The sequence below is a fragment of the Bactrocera neohumeralis genome, chromosome 5 (assembly GCF_024586455.1).
Source record: "Bactrocera neohumeralis isolate Rockhampton chromosome 5, APGP_CSIRO_Bneo_wtdbg2-racon-allhic-juicebox.fasta_v2, whole genome shotgun sequence".
In the NCBI taxonomy this organism is placed as follows: domain Eukaryota; kingdom Metazoa; phylum Arthropoda; class Insecta; order Diptera; family Tephritidae; genus Bactrocera; species Bactrocera neohumeralis.
The window spans coordinates 34,185,442-34,203,020 of record NC_065922.1 but is presented as its reverse complement, the minus strand read 5'-3'; the positions used below and the strand labels follow the sequence as shown (position 1 = coordinate 34,203,020).

General features: G+C 34.0%; 1 protein-coding gene across 1 annotated transcript; it reads right to left on the bottom strand.

Moving 5' to 3' along the window:
- Positions 1-10,054: 10,054 nt before the first annotated feature.
- LOC126758387 (flexible cuticle protein 12-like) lies at positions 10,055-13,674 on the bottom strand. The gene is made up of 2 exons (XM_050472643.1): positions 13,538-13,674; positions 10,055-10,262 (listed from the first exon to the last, which is right to left on the bottom strand). Exons 1-2 carry the CDS (start codon positions 13,672-13,674, stop codon positions 10,055-10,057), a joined length of 345 nt encoding a protein of 114 aa, XP_050328600.1.
- Between the last annotated feature and the right edge of the window lie 3,905 nt (positions 13,675-17,579).

The following is a 17,579-nucleotide window of genomic DNA, read 5'->3' as shown; positions in this document are numbered from 1 at the left end:
AAAGCAGATATCAAAGATTCTTTGCGGGTTATTTGGCGTCTTCTGATTTTTCTCTCTATAAAATGACCCAAATGTTCGATAGGGTTCACATCAAGAGATTGGGTTGGTGTTTTTAATTGTTTGGATGTCTTGTAAAGTAGCAATTCCTTAACAACGTGAGCGGAGTGTTTTGGATCATTGCCCTGTTGGAAGACAAATGATCCTTCAAGTCCCAATTTGGCCGCACTATCGTTTAAATTCGATGTTAATATATTAAGGTAATAATATTTGTTTATTTTATGCTCAATGAATACAAGATTCCTTACACCAGTTGGTGCCATACTCCCCCAAACCATGAGCGACCTACCAACATGTTTTACCAAGGCAGCCATATTCCGTGAATCAAGCTCTGTATTTACTTTTCTCCATACTTTTTCATATCCATCTGATCCAAAAATGTATAATTACTTTCATCTAAGAAAATAACAGAATTCCAGAAATATTCTCTAAGTTTACTTTCGTGCTTTCACAAAGTTTAATCTTTTTTGTCTGTTAATGTTGCTTATGAATGGCTTTTTACGGACATTACGACCATGGAAACCTGTATCATACAGCACTTGACGATTAGTTTGGGGATGGCAGGTTTTACTGGTCTCATTTTTAATTTCAGTACGCACTTTTCGAGCACTTTTCTTCAGATTAGCCTGTATCTTGTGTGTGATAATGTACCGATCCTTGGAATCAAAAATTTCTTGTCGTCCAGATCTTTCCTTATTTTTTGTATTGACCTCTTTTTTGTATTTTTCTACTATTTTTTGAATATTAGAATTACTTTTATTTATTAGTTTTCCAATTTGCCTCTGACTTTTGTTTTCTTTATATAGTAGTTTTATAATAGCACCTTTCAAATTTTATGATAGTTCCTTGACGGGCGGCTCCATGATCAAAATGTAATTGCAATTAACGATGAAATTTAATGAAAACTTCGGAAAATTATTATTTTATAAAAAAAAACAATACTTATTGCTTCAAAACGTATAAACACTGTGTATCAATCGAAACAATACTGAAATGGTAAACTGCATAAATACTTATTTATGTGACATGATTCTCGCTTTTTACAGAGAAAATCTAACGGTTTTTAATAACGGAATATGTCAATGATATCAATTTGTCATATTCGTGAAGGCAATATTATGAGTAGTTGTTTTTGCAAAAAAACACAAAATATATACTTTTTATTTTGCAAATAATTTGACTTTTTTACGCCAATATATAGTGCATACTTATTTCTGTGATACACTGTATATACATATGTATGGGTAGTTGCACTGTGGGTAACAATTGTAAAATTGTCTAACAATTTTAAGTTTCTTTATAACTACCATAAATTTATAAAATGGTAGACAAATGATAAAAAGTATAATAAATATTTCTGAAGATGTTCTTTGGTTGAAGTTCCAGCTGCTTCCAAAATGCATTCTTTAATGAAATCTCCATCGAAAAATGAGTGGTTACCTAAAATCATTTGAAGTGCAATCGCGTAGCTAACATTGATTGCATCCTTACTATCAACAGAACACTCCTAAAAGTACAATATTCCAGATAATACCATATTTGGAACAACTTAATAAAATTTAATAAAACAATTATAGAAAAAAAAGTCTCAATTCTCTAAATATTTTGGTAAAATAACCAAAATGAAAAATATCACAAATCATATATTTTTATCGAAACTGCAATATGTTTAAAAAAATATATATATTATGGTCACTAGTATCTTTTCGTTTTTATATATGTAGATATATAAACTGCTTGCATACATATGTACGTATAAAAGCCCACAACTTGAGAAAAGATTTCCCATTTGTAACTAAAATGAATTTTTACAACTGGCATCACCACCATTAACAGTTTTATCACACATACATTAGTGTGAACAAAATATGGTATTGTGAAGTTTTAAAATTTGCTGCTTTCTTATTAAATAAAATTGTTTTTGGATACAAGTATAACTTATGTACGTCATTTTTTCAGTGATTCAGTGATTTTTATGCCCTTCCTCCAGTAAACTGATATTGCCCTCATCTAGCCCTCGTTCGCACTTCGCTAACTTTGCGGGCTAATAATTTGCCTATCCTTGAGTTAATATATCTAAGTATTAACATTCATTAATAGCCCTGACAGACGAGCAAAATTAATGCCCATTAACCAACGCTAATGCGCATTGAAATTTTATGGTGACAGACTGCAGACTTGTGACAGACAGTTAATTGTGAAATTTGTTTAATTATTAAAAACAAAAATGAAATAAAATAAATAAAAGAAATTATTAATGGAAATTTTCAATATAAATTTAATGAAAAAATTCGTTTATTAATAACTTCGTTAAAAGATAATAGAGTGATATTAAAAGCAATAATTGATTGTAATGTGAAAAAAGTGTGCGAAAAGGTTAAGAATATTGGAAAAATGGATAGCAAACTGTGCGTGGTTTACTTTCTGCCATCTAAAAATATTAAGATTTGTTTTTGTTAATATACTTACACATAATTTAATTAGCAATATAAAAACTGCTAACCTCTGATGCTGTAAACGCAAAGGAGGCGGCAGACTTCAAGCGACATTTGTCAAACAATAGCAAAAATCAGACATTTTTAACCATGTTGCTTACACAAATTTCGTAAATTCAGCTACATGCACGAAATTCATGTATATTACAAATTTGCATTAACACGGGCCAAATGCGGAAGTAAATGTAAATTAAGCCCGCTAATGCAAATTAGCGCTGTCGTCTGTCAGGGCTATAATTCCCTATATGTATGTATGTCTTAAATATGTTGAAATTTTCCGTACTCTCTCTCTCTCTCTACTTCTCTCGTCGTTTCGTAGATATGCTTAATGGAAACTATAATTTTTTTTAACTGATCTCATGTTTTCAAGCATAACTGCAGACAAACATATATATGTCTGGAGATTGCACCATCTAAAATACAGTAGCGGACAAAAAAAAAGAGGACACCTTAGAAATGTGTGATTATTTGATTTTATTTGGACTTTAATAAAAAAAATTTCATCAAACTTGATTCATTTAAGTATTCGAAACAAAAATAAATAATTCAATTCAAAATAAGTATTTATATTTTTTATTAGAAGCCGAAACAAAATATATATAATTATAAAAAAAATTGTACTCAAATCTAAACGCGATACAATAAAAACTCCATTTTTTTTAAATAAATTAGTAATAATATTGTAGACATCAAAATGTCTTCATTCAATATTTCTTGGCGCCTCATTTGTTTTTATCACGGTTTTTATTGGTTCGGGCATGGAATCAACTAACGACTGTAAAATTTTTGCCGGTATACCGTTATAACAAATCTCTTCAATTATTCGGCCAAGGTCTGGCAATGTCCAAGTCTCTTCTTGGTTATCCGCGCTTTCATGATGTTCCAAAGGTTTTCTATGGGGTTTATATCAGGACTGTTCCCAGGCCAGTCAATTGATAAAACACCCAATTCTGCTAGATATTTTTTTATTGAAAAAAATTAAAATGTGTATTAACCATGTCTTTGTAAAAATTAAATGTTATTAAGGATATGCAATATAAAAAAATGTTACTTACCGATTTGGCTCGATGGCATGGCGCAGAATCATCCAGAAAAATTATGTTGTCCATATAGGAAAAGTGATCTTCAATTGAAGGGACCAGGTTTTCCAGTAAGATATTAATTTTGGACTCATCTGAAAATATGACTTCTCTTCAATCTTTCTTGGTCCAGGTTTTGTGCAGTTTCGCCCATTGGAGGAGTTTTTGTCGCATTTTTACCGTCAATAGTGGATTTTTGACAGGTCGACAGGCAGTTAGTCTGGCTTCTTGGAGGCGCCGTCGTACTGTTCGCGTACTGATCTCGGTTCCATTTAATTCCTGAACTTCGCTTCTGATGTCTTTAGGTGTTTTAAATCTGTTCTGAATACTAATCCGCTTAATATGGTGGTCATTAGGGAGTGCCATTTTGAGGCAACCTTCTTTTTCAACTGAAAACAGTTGAAATGTGTAAAAAAAAAGTCCATCAAAAGATGAGCTCTTAATATTAATATTAAGAGGTGCCTCTTTTAAATTTTCTGTTTTCCATATAAATTACATGGAAAAAAAATCGTTTTTTTGTGGTAGTTATTCTGCGGAGGTTATTATATGTGCACGCGATGGCTGCCAGTTGGGATGGTAAACTCGATTTGGATTCTACTCGAGAATCGAGTTTTCTCGTAAAATAATTGTCAGTGAAGTCTAGAATTATTTGTGTAAAGCTTTATTCAGCCGATCCACACGATCCGTGTGAAACAATCGACAACTATCGCAATAGGGTGAATCAGCTGATTTGTTTTTGTCAAAATATTGTTTTTGAAAAGAATTTATTCTTGTGCGTAAACTGCGCTTTGAAAGATTCAAAGAAATTCTGAAAGCTGTTTTTATACTCTTGCAACATGTTGCTACAGAGTTGAATAGCTTCGTTCACGCCATTAACCGTGAATTAAGGGGTTACAGTTAAAAAGCTGAAAAAAGCGAAAAACTTTTAAATCTTTTGATTCAAAATTTTGTACACATATTATGGTATCTCTTGACTATATTATAAGACTTAGTATTAGTAAAACGATTTATTTGGAAAGGAACTACAGCTGATCTCTGGAAGCACCTCTCAAAAGAGACGTTTTGCGGTGACCACTATATCTCTGAACTGGATTCTTTAAAATTAAAAAAACCGAATCGATTTCGTTAAAGGAATGTTAAATCTAGTAAAGCAAAATACATTTTTTTACAAAATGGTGGTTTCTAAAAAAAAAAAATTTTTGACCAAAATTATTGGTAAATTGTTTATAAAAAAAAAATATTTATCGGTCAGAAAAAAATTTTATTTAATTGCTAAACAATATATTTAAGTAGCTCGTGTTAAAATTTGATACTAATCGGTTTAACCGCTTCCGAGTAATGTTGGTCACCGGCTTTGAAGACACCATTTTGAGAAAAACACTACGAAGTTTGGCCTTGCACTTCCAAGCACTCTGAAACGCCTTAAGATATACTAAAGCTCTAATTTCGCATAGGGGATTGCAGTAGCAGGTAGCACCTGTGGGTAGAAATATTTTATAAAGTGAGTTTGGTCTCGCCCTCTAATAAGTTTAAAGAACTCCTACCGACACTGTACAAAAGGAACAAATGTCAGATTTATAATTGAAATTTGGAGAGAATCCTTTCCTGATAGTACATAGTATGTCTGTGTGCTACACATCTGTTGAATCGGGTCCTCCATATACCTAATACAAAAATTTCTGAACTTCTGGGTGACTATATACCGTGTATATCTTCCAATAAGTGAGTTATCTTAATAAAATTAAGATAGCGTGTTTCTCTTATAACGGTGCACATTTGTGCATAGAATGAATAAACTCGGGTGAAAACTCACCATAGATCTCATATAACTAACAGACCTTATGTACCTGAGAGTACTTATATTATATTAAGTACTATATATTAAAAATAAATTCATAATTTGTGCGTTAAATTTAATTTTTTTGAGCATAGTTAAAATTATCCGATTTAAGTGAGATGTGCACTGTTTTGTTCGAAGCCCGTTGCCATTTTGGAAATAATTTATGCTGCTCTCATAGAAAGCCCCGTTCATAATGGTAAAAAAACAGACACCATTAATTTTCACAAGCTTTTCTTGAGGTGAATTTTTTACAGTAAAATTATTCGCCTTAGGATGGAACAGGTAGTAATCACTTGGCTATAATTTGTGAATGCACAGGAACCTTCCAACCAAAATTTTGAGCTTTCGACGAATCACTATTGTTGTATGTGGCAACTTCATGTCTTGATGAAACACAATTTCTCTCCTCTTGGCCAAAGCTGTCCACATCCTTTGAAATTTAGAGTTTGGCGCGATTGGTTCGATTTTGTTTCAGTTCAGCAGCGATTCGAAAATGGAAATTCCGTCCTCAGGTCGTTTTTTCGTTAAATCGTGTGGAACCTATAGACTGTGCTTCCTTTGTATTCGGCTCTATTTAAAGGTACATTATTTCATCAATATTTTCCACAATCGGTCTTCCTTTAACATCAAAATGATCGGATTTGAAACCAAAATTCCACATCATTTTCTGTTATAGTATCACAGTTAAACAGTTAAGTTATAGACAGTCCTAGCCGCTTGGCTTGCGTTTGCCTTTATCGAAGAAGAAACTGTCAAATATGGCAGGTGTCCATCCTTGACGTGTGCTTAAAAAATAATGAGTCCAGCAAAACAAGTCTTTGAAGTGATGTTTACGCATATTTAAATTATTGGCTGAGTTATTAATCATGCTAAACAAAACTTGAGAGGAGAGCAAACCACACCAGTTTCCTCACTTGGTGTTGTGTACAACAAAAGGAATATTCTATACTGTGAGTTGTGGACTAGTTTTTCAAATATGGCATTTTTTAACAATTGCATTCGTGAGGCCATCGCTTCCGACAACAAGCGCAGATTTATAAAATCTATTTTATAAGTTCAAATTGAATATTAGTTTCTTCACTCTTTAACAACTCAGATGACTCATGATAGTAAGTAATTTAAAAACAAGTAAGGAAGGGCTAAGTTTGGGTGTAATCGAATATTTCATACTCTTGCAACTTGCCAGCACCAAAGTCTGGGAAATACATCCATATAGGGCTAGTTTTCACCCAATTTTATTCATTTAGAATACAACGATACATTGTTATTATTTATGCTCTTTCAATTTCATTAAAATAACTCCCACATTGACTGATATACGTTGTATAAAGTCAATTCAAAAACTCACTATTTGTTCAAAGTCTAGTCCGAATATGTGATTAGTGCTTGATTTGTGTTCATATGGAATTTAAAATTGTGCTATAAAAATAATTCACAAACAAATTTTAATCTTCCAAACAAATATTATTAAAAGCAAGCTCTCTTCAATGTGTATTTGAAGAGATATTCCCCTTCAGGACGAAGTTGAACCATCAAACTTATCAGAACTAAAATGGTACAATAGACCTAAATTTTATGCATGTTGTCTTGTGAAGTGCCATGATGTTTGTAACACCCTGAAGGAAACGTCGAAGACACTATAAAATAATACATTGCGTTCAAAAAATAACGTTTTCGTTTCCAAAGTGAAGGTAGGTCGGTGTAGTGTAGCGCTTATTAGGAAAGATGTGAATATAGAAAAAATATTGTTTTGTTATAGCTGATGTTTATTCAAAACTTGCTCTAATCTCACGGGTTGTTTATTATAGCCTGCCATTTTTACTTTACAACTTAAAACTAAATTTTCCGTATATGAAAGGCCAAACATTCGCTATTAGATTGACCTCTGGTGACTGTGATGACTAATTTAAAGTAACAATATGATTTTCTTGCTTCCATTGAGTACCGAGTCTAGTTCTATGTTTCGGATCATGGTTTTCTTGTAGTTATTATCCAATCATGGTTATTTTTTGCGTAAGACATTTCAGCTGACTTCAGTAAGATGCTCAGGATTTTCTTAACCAAACATGTCGCAAGAGATTGAGAATAGAAAAGTTGATTATCTGAAAATATCACATTGCTCAAATAACGGTAGATGTTGTCCTCTGCTACGTTTCTGGTTTCTCCATAATGGTCAGACCACCTCTTCACAAATGTATAACTCGCATTTAAAAAGTTTTCAATTTTTTTAATAGTACATTTGGGTCCTTTGGGACGAGTTGTTAGAAAGCTTGCTTCAAAATGTTTCTTATACTCTGCACTCATTTTACTTTTTTTATGGTACTACCTGACGCACTAAGAAGATCAGAAACAACGGCTTTTTCAATAAGTTTGCAAATGGTTTGGGATATCAATGACATTTTTTATTCCTGTGAAAGTACATTCGTTGCCATTATATATGACTCTCGATTTCTTTCGCATGGCCACCACGGGCACGCTTGCTGAAGTCCAGACGCTGAATCCAATTTTCGACGGTTTTCAAGCATAAATCGGCCGATACTGCTGCAATTTTACGTTCGATATTCGTACGAAGTTCATCAATCGGGGCTGGCTAGGCCCACAGGCCAATTGACTGAGCCATTTCGTGAGACAACACGTTTACCAAACTTGGTTTTCAATAAATCGTTTGTGACATTCGCTGTGTGGCTTGTGGCGCCATCCTGTTGGAACTACATATTAACCAAGTCCATATCATCCAATTCGGTCCAAAAATATTCAGTTATCATTGAGCGGTAACGTGTCGGTCTTGATCATCACGGGGAAGAAGTACGGTTCAATGACGTCGCCGGCCCATAAACCGCTCCAAACCGTATTTTTTTCAGGATGCAATGGTGACTCATGGAGTACGTGTGGATTGCTGCCTAACCAATGACGCATATTTTACTTTTTGATGAAGCCATTCAGCCAGAAATGAGGGTCATCGCTGAAGATGATTTTTCGATGAAAATCCGGATCATTTTCAAGTTGTTGCTCAGCTCAATTCAGTTACATACGACGATTCTGGTAGTCATCAGTTATTGCGTCAATTTAATCTTGTAAGGATGTAGGCCAAAATCTTTTCGCAAAGTCGTCACAAAGGTGCCCCACGCTTGAGAACGACGAGTGAGAGACTGAATTAGGCCTTCCTCAACTGATGTGCTAGCGGCAGCAATGTTTTCGACGGGAACATTTTGTACTATGCTTGTGGATTTTTCTACTGAACGCTCCATTGTTGATCTGACAGGACGATTATGACGACCATAAATTGGACGCTCTTAAAGTAGAGGCAACTGACTCCGAATTTCGGCAGTAAATTTTAATAATTTCGGTTCTACTACTTTTGCAGTGTCCCTATTGAAAAACCCGTTAACGGACCGAAATGCGCGCGGAATCAAATTAATTAATAATTTTAATTAATTTTCGAAAAAATCAAATGAGTTTTCCGAGATTTGATCACAGAAAGGAATAACGTTATTTTTGAACGCACTGTATCGGAAACGCTTGATATAGTAAAAACATGAACAGTTTTATATAAAAAAATTCTGAATGATCATGTTTTCCTTAAACTACAATAAAAAACCTTCAAATCACTCCAAAATAATGTGGTGAATATAAATAACAAATTCCATTCTCTACAATTATAATTTTACGATTCATATCTTTGGTATGAATAACTACTTCCTTATTGCACATTTTCGTTCAGCGAAATCTCATTTCCACAACTAGTTTTTCAACTTAAATAATATCGTTTGTTTTGATGCACTATAACAATAAGATGTGCGAAATTTTCGTCTCCATAATAATTGGCCCAATAAAACTACGCAACCGTTTTTGAAGTCATTCAACTAACAACTCGTTTGCGGCATCCAAATATGCATACATACTCAACTATACTAAATAATGCTCGTGTGCAATTTATATGTTAACAAATGGTTTGTATGGACTGGCTGCAGTAATCCAGAATGCTTTGATTTAATTATGCAAAAACACCAGTTTTTGTCATTAAAATTTGAACAACATTAAGTCATAAACGTTAATTTAAAGTTTTAATGGCTAAGCAACTTGGCGATTAAGGCCTTGCTAAAAAAGGATATACGCCAAACAGAATTTGCAAAATGATTATTGGATCTTCCGCAACAACATTTTTTGCATTTATTTATTCGGAAATAAAAATTCAAAAATCTGCTCAAAAGCATTTTTAAATGCTTTTTGCATAGCTATTGGCATGTATATTCATGATCATGCAAAGATCGCTGGTTATCAATGATCTTGTGATATAAAAACCTGTACTTTAGATTTCTAATAGGAGTGAGAGAGAGAGGGGGGAGAGCAAAATTGTATTCTCTTGCAGATTAGTGAGTATTATATAATTTTTTTTATTATAAGCTACGTTCCCGCAAAAGATATTTTTTCTGTCTATATCAGATATTTTACAAAATTGAGTTTTTCCGCTTAATACTGTAAAGTTGTTTATTATTATTATATTAATTCATAGTGGACATAGTTGACATTTTAGTGTTAGTTTAAATTATTAGTGTGTACAGAAATTGAAAAATATCTTTAGTTTAAGATTTATATTTTGGCTTAAATTGTGGCAAATGGTCGCCCCATGGATGGAAGCCTGTCTCATCAGCAAGATAATGCAGTGTGTATTTTTGGCCATCGGGTGCTATCCATGTCGAAAAGCCGTCTACTATGAGCGCTTTAGTATCTCCGCCAAAATCCTTAAGTTCTGCACTTTCCTTGCGTTCGGTACCGTCACTAGTTTCAAAACTGAAAGTATAAAAAAATAAATATTATATATTATTATATTTATTTTTTTTAATAGTAATAATATATTTATACTCGTATTTTTGGCGGATATCGAGATCAACCGTTTTTAGCCCTTAAATATTCAACCACCCTTCTCCCCTTCCGCTCTTCGCATACATCGGTATGAGAGTTATCTTCTAATAATAATGTACTTTTGTTCTTAAAATGGTTAAAATATTGTGAAAACTTGGCTTAGGCCCCATATAACTAAAATCAAGATATTCAAACATCCTGTGGACTTTATTCCTTAAATATTGGTGATGATATGTGAGGTGCCCTAATGAAACTGATTCTTTTTCTGTTAGTAATACGTTTTCTTCTTCTGCTTTACTGGCGTAGAAACTGCTTACGCGGTTGTAGCCGAGTTAACAACAGCGCTAGTCAGAGCTGGAGTGTTTTCGTCCATTCGGACCACATGACCTAGCCAGCGTAGCCACTGTCTTTTAATTTGCTGAACTATGTCATCATTCCATCGAATGCCATATTCGCCTTGGCCAACTCGCAAAAGACCATAAATCTTCCGCAGAACCTTTCTCTTGAAAACTCGTAACGTTGACTTATCAGATGTTGTCATCGTCCATGCCTCTGCATTAAATAGCAGGACGAGAATAATAGAGTTTTGTTTTTCTTCGTTAAGTTACTTCTTAATTGCCTACTTAGTCCGAAGTAGCACTTGGCAAGAGATATTCTGCGTTGGATTTCGAGGTTGACGTTGTTGTTGGTGTTGGTGCTGGTTCTAAGAAAGACGAAATTATCTACGACTTCGAAGTTATGACTGTCAACAGTAACGTTCACCACCAGAACCATTTGCTTTGCTTCCTTGTCCAGTCTGAAGAAAGCAGAACTAACGGCGCGGTTGTTGATGCCAGTGCTATCAATATCATCGGCGTACGTCAGCAGCTGCACACTCTTATAGAAGATGGTTCCTTCACTATTTAGTTGTGCAGCTCGAGTTATTTTCTTCAAGAGAAGATTGAAGAAGTCACTCAAAAGGGAAAAGCGTGTTGTCTGAAACCTCGTTTGATATCGCACGGCTCGGAGAGGTCCATCCCGATCCTGACAGAGCTTTTGGTTTTGCTCAACGACAGTTTACACACCCGTATTAGTTTTGCGGGAATAGCAAAGTCAGACATCGCGGCATAAATGCACCTCCTTTTCGTGCTGTCAAAAGCAGCTTTGAAATCGACGATTCTCTTTTCACGGCCCTTTTCCAAGATTTGGCGCATGGTGAATATCTGGTCAGTTGTTGATTTTCCAGGTCTAAAGCCACACTGATAAGACCCAATCAGTTTGTTGATGGTAGGCTTTAATCTTTCATATAATAATAGTTGAAGAGGCTTATCCCACTGTAGTTGGCGCGGATTGTTGGGTCTCCCTTTTTGTGGATTGGGCAAAGGACACTTAAATTGCAATCGTCGGAAATCTTTTCGTCCGACCATATTCTACAAAAAAACCGATGCCTGCGTGTTATCAGTTCTTCGCCACCGGCAATCCATCGGCCCCGCCGCTTTGTAGGAATCGATTGGGGAATTGGTTTCGGCATCTCCTGATGTTATGCCTTCACTGCCATTCAGCAGGCTGAAGAGTATGCTCTAGCACCGATGCTAGATACTAGATCACATCGGGGGGATATACAAGAGTACTGGCCTACACCCCCTTTTATGTAAAGGTGAAAAGAGATCTGAGCTAAATTATTCGACGCTTGCAAATTTGTGTCGGGAACAGATATGTTAATTCGTAATTGATTTCTGATCCTGAAATTTCTGTGACTAGGAGATTTATTTTTTTATATTTCATGGGCACACACATTAAGTGTGAGGGGGATAAAAATTTGATCAACATGTAGAAAAAGTTATTTTCACTACAAATACCGGAGGATGAACTCATTGAATTACTGCAAAAATTTGTTCTAGTGTCAGTACGTTTTTAACCTTACTTAAAAAGAGATTAATTCTCTTCAGTTATATCTATTATTATAAGGCTTATTGACCTCCAAAAATGACGGTTAACACATTATATTTCCTTATTAAAATTTTATTGAACAAATCTTTTTGTTTTTACCATTTTTTTGAACAATTCTTGAAAATGTTCCAGGAATATTTAAATGCAGCTTAAAGTTGAAAACTAGTTATATAATGAAACAAAGTATTTGCAAAAAAATTTATTACTTTCCTTAAGTATGAGAAAGTTTGGGAACGTTCTCACACATTGGGAACGGGTTTGGTTTAATTAGTCAAGCATTGCATAACATAATCTTTTGCTACTTTTTTAAGTGAAATTATTTATTTCAATATGAAATAGTAAAACCAGAAAATTCGCACAAACACGGTACAAATGTGTGTTATAGCACAACACTTACGGAGGGAGTAAGGTTATATTTTTTTTTTAATATTTTCATTGAATACATATTAGTATTTCGAAAATATTAATGCAAAATTTAATATCTTAAGAATATTATGTAAAAATTCAAGTCAATTGGAGCAAGGTTGGTAAATTACCAAGAAGAATTTTACAAGCATTTTATCTTGTTGACTCCAAAACTGCTTCTACGTTCAAACCCATCTTCCGCACAACTAACATTTTCGAAGTCCGTCAGCTGTATGCGTTTAAAACTATTGCACCGAGCCTTTTGAAACTTTGAACACTATTTCGACACATAATTCACGAGTGAAAGCCCGAGAAATTTCCACATAGGTTAATAATAGTTTTTCTTTCACACTAACAAGTTTTCCGATTTATTTTCAAATCGCTTTTTTCTCTTCAAAGTGTTCGAAAAATATTTAATCATCATTTAATTATAGCATCGTGAAAATTTTTTTTTTCGAAAATTATAATTTAATATACCGTTGATTTTAATAAAGAGATTTTAATTGTGTTATCATAAAAAATCACAAAATATGCGTATTTGCACGAATTAACCTTACACCCCCTTAAACAAGTTCCCGGCGAATAGAACAGCATTTTTTAGCACCATGAAGTCACAGCTTAGAATTTTTGACCTCTTGCCTTATCTGTCTTAACCAGCACTCCGCTGTATCGTTAAAAAACAACTGAGGAAATAAATTTGATCCGACACATCTGATTATCATTGCTGAATATTGAAATAATTTTTGTATATTTTTTTTGCCTTTTGTTCATTGATTCGTGTAACATCCGAGATTCACTACTCGTTGCATTGCCGATTGCATTTGATTCACTTTTTCTGTGTAGTGTATTTTCTGTTTTTACTTTGTTACCTAAAATCATAACCATCTACTCCGATATTGTCAAAATCGTAACGCAACAGTCGTGCATTCGCCGAGTCGTCAAGCGGTGCTGCACAGCCGAGAGCAATTAATCCACAGATCGTCAGGACGCTTAATGCAAACTTCATTTTATATTTTGTTATTGTATATTTCTGTTTCTATTGAAATTTATATAAAACATCCGTTAAGTCCGAGCTCGTAGTGTTCTCTTTTGCGGTTTCTAACTAATGCACTATTTTTTCTTATGCTGTTTGCTTTTTATATGCATAAATTAATGCGCAGAAAATAAGAAATAAAATCGCAATCGGTATATTTAAGTAACCTAATAGAGTGCCCGAAAAACTTGTATAAATACACAGTTTGCCATTTTAACGCCACGAGTTGAGAAAAAATGTGGTATGAAAGAGATGAGAGCTAACATTAGCATCAGAAAGCGCCAGTTGTTAGGTAAAAGAATGCATAAAACGAATTTGGAAACAATCTGAGATTTGAAAACAAGTTGGCCAATTAATTATATTTTAATGCAGTTATGTTCAAAACGAGATAGATATATTGTATACATATGTATGTATATATGTTTGTACATATGTACATATGTATGTATATATGTTTGTACATATGTATACGCTACATATATTTACTTTCCTAATGTGGGTCAATGTTAGGTATTCGGCTTATAATTCGTGATGTCATGAATGATCCAACTTGAACAACTGGAAATTCTGATTCCTTATAATGGCCTGAACTCCTAAGAATTAATTAAAAACTCCTAAGTATGGATTAAATAGACCGAAGCATATCGATAACGTGCTTTGCGCTTGACCAAAATGTATTGAGGCGGCTAGTATCAAGAAAGATCATAAAAGCAGAGAAGTGCTGCTTTGACAATTTGTGTCCACCACCAGCGCACCACACGTCGATAATCGAATAAAACTGCCAACATAACTTTGATGAGGTTTTTTCGGCTTCGGCTCCTCTTTTCCACGATATTCGACCGATGGAACGTTTGTTTTCAGGTCGTAAGCATAGATTCAACACTCACCGCCAGTAATAATCCTGGTATTCGGAAGACATCGTTTCACAGACGTCAACGCCCCGCTGGTTTTCATAAAAGTTGAATGATTCTGGAAACAAACGTGCTTTTACTTTTATAAGGTCTAAATAATCTTTCAAAATGGTTTTCAGTGATCCTTCCGATATTCCAACAATTCCAGGAAGATCTCTGACTGTTAATCGTCGATTCTCTATTACCAGTTCCTTTATTTTATTGACGTGTTGATCGTCAGTTCATGTTGATGACCGTCCTCCTGGCCATGGCTCGTCGTCAACGCGTTCTCGACCCTCTTTGAATATTTTATACCAATGAAAAACACTTGCTTGCCACAAGCAATTATCACCGAAGGCCTTTTGCAACATTCTGAACGTTTCGGCATCAGAAATCTGATTCCGCACAAAAATTTATTGAATACTTTCACTCTTCGTAAAAATCGCCAAATGAACTTTATGTACTTCAGAAAGATTAGCGTATACTAAAGACTAATGATTATTTTGATGTGACATTTGACATGGAAATATTTTGGCGAATGGGTTATCGGCCGAAATTTAAATTAAAAAGTCTTACTATTTTTTGCAAACAGAACTAGTAAATCTACTTCAGAGAAACCAATTGGATTCATTGCGGTTTTTTCCTTCAATACGAACACTCTCGATATGACAGTTATGTTCGAAAATACGACAGAAGTGATAATATTTCACGAATTACGTCATAAACGTAAAATTCAACGCTATGGGAAAACAAACTTGTTCCAATATATATACTATACATCTCATATTTACATATACCTACATATACCATATATAAAAAGTCATAACCATATTTGAAGACAGGAAAGTAAAATGCATCCGATGGGTGTGAGAAACTCACTTGTAGTTTATTATCTTAGAAGATATATTTTATAAAATTCATTTGACAAGTAAACATTTATCCATTGAACAGTAAAACCCGTTACAGTTGTGGAAGAGATGGACATATTTATTATTTATAATCTAAACTTTTTATTTCGTATTCGCTATTTAAGCTTTTCGACCTTAATGAATTTTGCGCCATCTTACGTAGCTTTCGCTTTTAATTTGTCAAGCAACCATTATAACCAGTTTATTATTTTGTAGACTTACCCATTTGAACAATTTATAATTACATACCTTTGAAATACGTCTAGCTTTATTTGATGCACCAGAAAAGGTGAAAAAAGTTTTTCAGTTGTAGATATTTTGAATGAAGCGTTGGTTCTTTTTTCTCTTTTGTATATTTTCATTTATAAAATTATAATTTGATGCCTCTTTTTTCTCTTAATTACACTTTAAATTCTCTAGATATGTATGTACTATTAGTAATTTGGGTGTCGAATTGTTCTTTTTCCGGTTTGCACGAAAATCAACAAGAGCTCAAAACGTGTTGTCCAACACTAAACTATTCATTCAGTAGCTTTTCAGAAAGCTTTACGTCTATCGAATGAACGAACGGTTAATATTGAATTTGTTCTAGTTCTTCTTGATGTGGATAAATAAACGGTTATTAAGTGCTTAAGTCAGTAAAGAATTTTGGAAAAATCGAGTTTATACCGTGTATGTTGATAAATTTGCGTGAAATAGTGTTCTCGCGTACACCTGAGTAATGTCAAAAAATTGTGCAATCAGCACAGGCTTTTTCTGCCCCAATATTCTTTATATAGTGATTTTCGACATCCCACTTGTCTTTAATCCGTTTGGATTGGTCAAAATGTGCGATATTTTAGTGAAATTAAGGGAGCAAGCGTTCTGACAAAATATGGGGCTTAGCGCTTAAGAAATCGTCTGGGTGTAACCCTCCGAAAAATCACTGATTTCAAGATTTTTTTTTTAAATAAATACCTTAATGACGAATACGATTTAATGTGAGTGAGGTATGTATGAGGATTTAATGTTTATTTATTGGGTGTATAATAGTTGAAATGACAGGTAAAAATGGTCCTGTACGATGTCCAAGATTGCGGTCGTAATTTTGATATAAAGCAAAAATTTCAAAAAGATTATTAATCTGTAAAAAAGTCGCTATCGCGCTATGGGAGCTTTTTTTTGTGTTTTTTTTTTAATTTGTAAAAATGGCGGCGGTTTGAACAAAAATTATCGACTTCGGAACTTTTTTCACAGTTCTCGTAGAAAAAAAATAGGATGATTTAAAAATAAAAACAAAAAAGCTTCCATAGTGCGATAGAGAATGATGTTAAAAATGTTCTCTCCAAACTCATTTGTCAAAGCGGTTCTAGAAAGTTTTGTACTTCAGCAGTGCTTTCATTATCAGGAATAACGTTCGGTCGAAAAACTGAATGCAAATGGAGTGCAAATGCTTCGGCTTTCTCTTGATTATCTCTGCATCTGACACCATAACTATTTTCAATAATTGTGTTTTTTCTGGTAGGCCTCTTTAAATATTTGGTTGCCTTCCACAGATTTCTTAGATATTCTGCTGTTTCTTGGTATTTTACTTTCCGCAATTTGCACTTCAAATCGTTAATTATCTTGTTTAAAATTCGTTTGTTAAGAGGACTTCGAACTACTTTCGCCACTTTTTCTTGAGTATTCTCTTCTCTTCGCTGATCAGCCGTCTTAATTCAATGGAAAGTTACATTTTTTTGAATTCATCAGCACTTGATTGTGCAGTGAAAAGAAATCCCGCTTAATGGATAGCAATTATAAGCTTTTCAACTGCTTAGTAAATATCATGGCTAGTATTTACGAGTAGTATATTCAAACTAGCTCGATTTCGGAATGCTGCTGTATCAGTATTTTGTGTATTAGTTTTGTATGGTTTTTCCGTACTCGACACAGTAGTCCCAAACGTTACTCTTATTGGCGAGTGATCAAAGTTTAAGTCAAAGCTCTCCTTAATGTGAAGTTGATGTTGTGATATGCCTTTATACACGACAAAATCCAGCAGCACTGGTCTTTTTCGAGGATCGCTAGGCCAGTATGTGAGATTTTGTCGAACAAGGAA